The following is a 6665-nucleotide window of genomic DNA, read 5'->3' on the forward strand; positions in this document are numbered from 1 at the left end:
CTCACAGAATCAGAGACGGACCCACAGTGGGGTCAATGGGGTCAAACGACCCCATGGAGTCCATGGAAGCAAGGTACAAGGTAGCTTTGAAATGGGGTATGACCCCATGAGAGAGGGGATTTGCAGACAAGAGGAAGAAGAAGATGAACATGGGGCTGTGTTCTGTTTCAAAGAAGCTGGCCAAAACGGCGTCGTTTTTGCCCAGCTTCTATTTTTTTTTTTTAAACAGACTGGCCAAAACGGCGTCGTTTTGGACAAAAACGCGTTGGCCAAAACGCCGTCGTTTTGGACCAGCAAATTTTTTTAAAAAAAGACCTGGCCAAAACGACGTCGTTTTGGCCCAGGTGTTATAAAAAAAAAAAAACATAGATCAGTTTCTCTTCTTCTTCCTCCCGAATTTTCATTCCAAAACACCTATTTTCTAAACCCTCAAACCTAAATCCCCAATCTCCACCCCCCACAAACCTTTAACCCTCTTCCCCACCAAACCTTGAAGCCCCAAATCCTCCATTGTCGCCGCTGCCAGCAGCTCCGCCATTTCCAAAAGCTTGCCTCCACTTCCACCACCTCACAATTCAAGGTAAATTCTAACTCTAAACCTAAATTACTTAAATTGAAATTGAATTTATGATTGTATTATATTGTTTAGATTTATTGGATGTTTCATTTATGAATTTTTTGTGGTTAATTGGTATAAATTTGGTGTTGTTTAGATTGATTGGATGTTTCATTTATGAATTTTTTGTGGTTAATTGATATAAATTTGATGTTGTTTAGATTGATTGGATGTTTCATTTATGAATTTTTTGTGGTTAATTGGTATAAATTTGGTGTTGTTTAGATTTATTGGATGTTTCATTTATGAATTTTTTGTGGTTAATTGGTATAAATTTGGTGTTGTTTAGATTTATTGGATGTTTCATTTATGAATTTTTTGTGGTTAATTGGTATACATTTGGTGTTCTCTTGAATTGATTTTAGTTATTATTTTGATTAATTTATGTAGAATTATGGAAAGATTTTTTAAGAGAAAATCATCATTGGGTAGTTCGGATAGTGTGGGAAGTTCAAAAACTTCAAGTTCAAGACAAAGTGAGTTAGATGAGGTTTTGGCTAATCTTCAGGCAGACCCGGGACTAAGAATTCGTATGATTGAGTATGATGCTAATATTAGAGATGAGGATCGAAGAGCATATCTACAAAAAGGACCTTGTCAACCTAGAGGTCATTCTTTCCCACAAAGTAATATCTCAGGACTTAATCGACGCTTCATTCCCCAATGGTTTGATGAATTTGATTGGTTGGAGTAGTGTATCTAAAGATGCTGCATTTTGTCTTTATTGCTATCTCTTTAAATCCAATTTTGAACAAGTGGGTAGTGAAGCCTTCACTGGAGTAGGGTTTAAGAATTGGAAGAAAGGGAGAGAAAGAATGAAGGTGCATGTTGGACCGGTTGGTAGTGTTCATAATAAAGCTAGAGAAGCCGCTACAAATTTGATGAATCAAAATACACATATTGAAACGGCTGTGAGCAAACACTCTAAACAAGCTCGTATGGCATATCGAAGATGCTTAATTGCATCAATCAAGTGCACTAAGTTTCTATTGAGACAAGGTCTTTCTTTTCGTGGAAATGATGAAAGTGCCACTTCAAGCAATAGGGGAAATTACTTAGAGTTATTGCAATTCCTTGCAGACAATGATGAGAAAGTTAAAGAAGTTGTGTTGGAAAATGCTCCGGGGAATCTCAAGTTAGTAGCTCCAAAGATTCAAAAAGATATTGTGAATGCATGTGCCGGGGAAACACTTGATGTCATCATGAGTGGTTTAAAAGATAGATTCTTTTCTATATTGGTGGATGAAGCACGTGATATTTCTGTGAAAGAGCAAATGGCAATGGTATTGCGTTATGTGGATGACAAAGGGCATGTAATTGAAAGGTTTGTGGGGATTCAACATGTTACCGACACCACTTCAAGTACACTAAAGGATGCCATTGACATATTCTTTTCTTCCAATGGTTTGAGCTTTTCCAAGTTACGAGGACAAGGTTATGATGGAGCTAGCAATATGAGAGGTGAGTTGAATGGCCTTAAAACAAAGATTTTGAGAGAACAACCTTGTGCATACTATGTTCATTGCTTTGCTCATCAACTTCAACTAGCACTTGTTGCCGTAGCAAAGAAGAATATTGATATTGCCTCTTTCTTCACAACCACTAATAGTGTGGTTAACCATGTTGGAGCATCGTATAAGCGGCGTGATGCACTTAGAGCACAACTCCAAGAAGAACTTGTGATAGCTTTTGAAAATGATTGTCTTATAACGGGGTGAGGTTTGCATCAAGAAACAAGTCTCAAACGTGCCGGTGACACACGATGGAGCTCACATTACGGTACCATTATTAGCATCATTTCTATGTTTTCATCTGTGATTCATGTGCTTCAAATGATTATTGATGATAATCCCAATGATAGTGCCGGTGAAGCAAATAAGATTCAAAGGGAAATGCTTACTTTTCAGTTTGTGTTTCACCCATTCTTAATGAAGGCTATATTGGGACTCACAAATGATGTGTCACAAGCATTGCAAAAGAAAGATCAAGAAATTGTGAATGCAATGGCTTTGGTGAAATCATGCAAGGAAAAGCTACATTGGATGAGGAATAATGGGTTTGATGCATTGGTTGAAGAGGTGTCTTCATTTTGTGACAAACATCATATTGATGTTCCTACCATGGATGAGGCCTTCGTACTTCCAGGGAGGTCAAGGCGTAATGCTCCAATAAAGACAAATCGTCATCATTATCGTGTGGAGCTCTTTATTTATGTCATTGACGAGCAACTTACGGAGTTAGATGATCGTTTTAATGAGGTAAATACTGAGTTGCTTATTTGTTTGGCATGTTTGAGTCCAAATGATTCATTTGTAGCTTTTGATAAACAAAAGTTACTTCGTCTTGCTCAATTTTATCCTCAAGACTTTTCGTATGGGGATCTTTTGGCACTTGATGATCAACTTGAGCTTTATATTCATTATGTGAGTTCAAGTAGTGATTTCTCTGACTTGCACGGGATTGGTGATCTTGCAAAAAAAATGGTGGAGACAAGGATGCATCGAGCATTCAATTATGTGTATTTGCTTATTACATTGGCTCTAGTTTTACCGGTTGCTACTGCTTCAGTCGAGAGGGCATTCTCCGTCATGAATATTATCAAAGGTCCACTTCGGAACAAAATGGGAGATCAATGGTTGAGTGATAGCTTGCTTGTTTATGTTGAGAAGGATGTTTTTGATTGTATTGAAAATGAAGCTATAATGCTACGTTTTCAAAATATGAAACCTCGTCGTGGCCAATTGTAATTTGTAATGTTGTTTTTTTACATGAATTATGAATGAATGTACTCTAGTTTTATTTTCAATGTTATTTTAATCTTTCAAAAAAAAATTGAACTTTTACACTATGACCCCACGACACAAAATTCCTGGGTCCGTCCCTGCCTCCAAGTGTTAGAACTCTGTTCGACCTTAACCCAAATGTACAGAGAGAATATACTATTTTTATTACTCAAAACACAATACAATTCAACCTATGAAGCCTCCCCCTTTGTCACGAATTCCCATACGGTAGAACAACTCAAAATTATTAACACAACCATAATCATGGACCCTAAATCAAACTTCAAATCCACCACCTTTGTCGCGAATGCCCATATAGTAGATAAGATTAAAACCAAGAATTGCATTACCATGGCATAACGCCCCTGGGTGTTGCATTTCAACAAACGGGTGGAGAGCATGTAGTCCTCTGGACTCATGTGCCACAAATGGAGCAAAAACACCAAGTGCTTCAATCTTGAATGAATCTCCATAGACAAAAACAAGACTTTGCACTAGAATTTCAGCAACTTCTTTCGCCCATTGATCTGGTGGAGCATCAGAGAATAGACCCATATGAGCAACAGATGGCATACACTGGTGAATCCCAGCAAGACTGTGGAGTTTCAGGTGGCACGAATGCACAGAACCTTCACCTTTCTGGTCCATTACATCATTCAGAGGCTGTGGAGTTTCAGATGGCACGAATGCACCCTCAGAAACAAGAAGCCCACCCAGAATGTCGTCAACATCGCTGTGAGGCAGTAGCGAATCACCGCGAACAAAAAGTTGGGGACCATCGGATATTTCGGCCTTGTCGGTCGCGTCACATCGGAAATTTGGACATTAATTGTTGGGCTGAATGGTTGAAGGGCAAACCATCTTTTTTTTTTTAAAAAAAAACACAGTAATTGGAGAGGTCTGTATGTAATTAGGAGAAGAAATCAAAGGGAAGGAGTTTGGGTCTCATGATTTTTTTCTCTTTTTCTTCAATTATTTTCTAATTTTGTATTTATTTTAACCCTATTTATTTGTTAATTATGAAAAGTAGTATTTGCCCCTAAATTTTGGTTACATTTAACAGAAAATATAATGGTTTGATCAAATGGGCGATTAAAATAGAGTTTATGTACCATTTGGACTAATAATTTAATTTAGGGACCAAAATGTAAATCGTGTACAAGTTTGAGGACCATTTGAGTAATTTACCCAATCAAAATATCATTGAAACTCAATTGCATCCCAGCTAAGAGAGCCAACGCCTGGATTTGCTTAGGACACCCAGCCAGAGACGGACCTACAGAGGCGCAAGGAGGTGCATACTCCTCTCGCCGGAAAGAGCTCTGGAGATTGTAGAATTTGCCCCTCAGCTCTGCCATGGAAGTGTCCACAATCTGCTCGAAGAAATGCCTCTGCAAAATTGCTTTTTGTTTGCTATGGTGTTGCATTGTTGGCCTGTTGCACGCAGCACAACCGCATGCATTTTTTTTTAAAAGTCCCTAGCCAAAACGACTCGTTTTGGACCAGGGCAATGAAAAAAAATAGGGATAAAGCTTTATATTGCAGATAGGAACCCATTGCCAAAGTACAATTAATATTATTAATAATTTAATATAAAGAGAGTCCTAAATTGAATTGAAGAAGCCAACAGACCCAAATCTGAAGGTCTGTGTTTAATTTGTCCCCTTTTGGTCTTTTTTTCTTCTGGTTTTTTATTTCTATTTTTTTTATAATATGTTTTTTTATAATAATAATTTTTTTTATGTGGCTCTCTCTGTATTTTTTAATTATAAAGTTATGAAACATTGCTAGTAATCTTCAATCGAATATTGCCCCTTCTCTGAAAAATTCTTGGGTCAGCCACTGCACCCAGCCTTCCTAACTGGCCGCACACAAGCTGCAATGAAGGTTCCCTGCTCATCCCGTACCACCACTCCCAGGCCTCCATTACGATCCTCAGCTTTCCAAGCACCAACGCATTAATCTTAACAAAGCCATCTCTTGGAACTACCCATGTTTTTGGAGCCAAGCGTGGGATATTGGAGACAAAGTCATCCCTTATTTGCTGATATTCAGCCAGCCAAGCCTTTGCTTGCATCACCACCGCATTTGGGTCCACACCACCACCATCCCAAATATGTGTTGCCTTTGAATGCCAACCTCTTCCACAACAAGAATTCTATTAACAATTTTCTAGTAATTAATCTAAACAGAAGCTGCGCCCTTTGGGGGCTTGTGTCGAACAGATGGTGGGCAATTTTTGCCTAGCCATCCAGCTTTGTCAAATAGATGTGTGGAGGTCCACATGCTAGAAGCTTATAGCCCAACAGCATGTAGCTCTAGTTTTGAAGGTGGTTTGGTCTTCATGTGAGGAAAGGTGAGGAAAGAACATTACTTATACCCAATGGTCGTTAGTGGTGGTTTGGTCGCCATGGTTTATACTCACAACTGTTTAGGCGGAGGTCAAGGTGAGGAAATAATTTTTTTAAAAATCTCACTTGAAAAGTCTGATAGGTTAGGGTGAGATTTGAGATAGGGCTTGGTATTTATACCTCCCACTAAAAAATCTCACACAATCTCACATTTTAAAAAATCCTTTGAAATTAGCGAGGTTTTAAATACCATAAGACATTTTGTTACTTGTTTAAAGTCTTGATTGAATACCACTGGATTTCGACACCCTCATTTAAAAATCCTAATAATCTTAATAGAATACCACAAGACTTGTTGAGATTATTTCAAAGTCTTAATTGAATACTACATGACTTATTTATCTCAAAATAATCTTTTAAAATCCCAATTGAATACACCCCCCTAAATTCAGTAGTTGAGATCAATTTTATAGTTAAATTGAATGCGTTGAATGATAATTTAATGTATGATCAATATTTTCTATATAAAAAAATTGGGAATTCGGGTCGGGTTTGAGAGATACTCCCCCGACAGGATCCGGGAATCCCTGAATTTTTTATTGGGAATGGAGATGGTGACAAGGATGGGGATGGGAAGTGGGGACGGAGATGGTATTGCCATATTCGGTACCTACCCGGCCCGTTGCCATCCCTATTAAGGCCCTTATAGAATTCTTGTTATCATGAGATGGTCATATTAGAATGGGATCTTAAGTTTCATACCCAATGTGAAAGGACCCGCCCCAAATTTTCCCAAAATCCGGGACGAACCCTTTGGAATTCCTGACATCACCCCGATGCCGGGCCCACTTACTAAAGACCGAGACTTTCTGCCGAAATTTCGGCAGAGTCTCCCCTATAAATTGGACATTTCCC

At 38.5% G+C, this 6665-nt stretch overlaps 2 protein-coding genes across 2 annotated transcripts; both read left to right on the forward strand.

Moving 5' to 3' along the window:
- Positions 1–1176: 1176 nt before the first annotated feature.
- On the forward strand, positions 1177–2334 carry LOC117635316 (zinc finger MYM-type protein 1-like). Its single transcript, XM_034369655.1, has one exon. The coding sequence runs from the start codon at positions 1177–1179 to the stop codon at positions 2332–2334; it is 1158 nt and encodes a 385-aa protein (XP_034225546.1).
- A 114-nt stretch (positions 2335–2448) lies between these two features.
- Positions 2449–3363, forward strand: LOC117635318. Its single transcript, XM_034369656.1, has one exon. It carries the CDS (start codon positions 2449–2451, stop codon positions 3361–3363), a length of 915 nt encoding a protein of 304 aa, XP_034225547.1.
- The last annotated feature ends 3302 nt before the right edge of the window (positions 3364–6665 follow it).

Source organism: Prunus dulcis, chromosome 7 (genome assembly GCF_902201215.1).
Source record: "Prunus dulcis chromosome 7, ALMONDv2, whole genome shotgun sequence".
In the NCBI taxonomy this organism is placed as follows: domain Eukaryota; kingdom Viridiplantae; phylum Streptophyta; class Magnoliopsida; order Rosales; family Rosaceae; genus Prunus; species Prunus dulcis.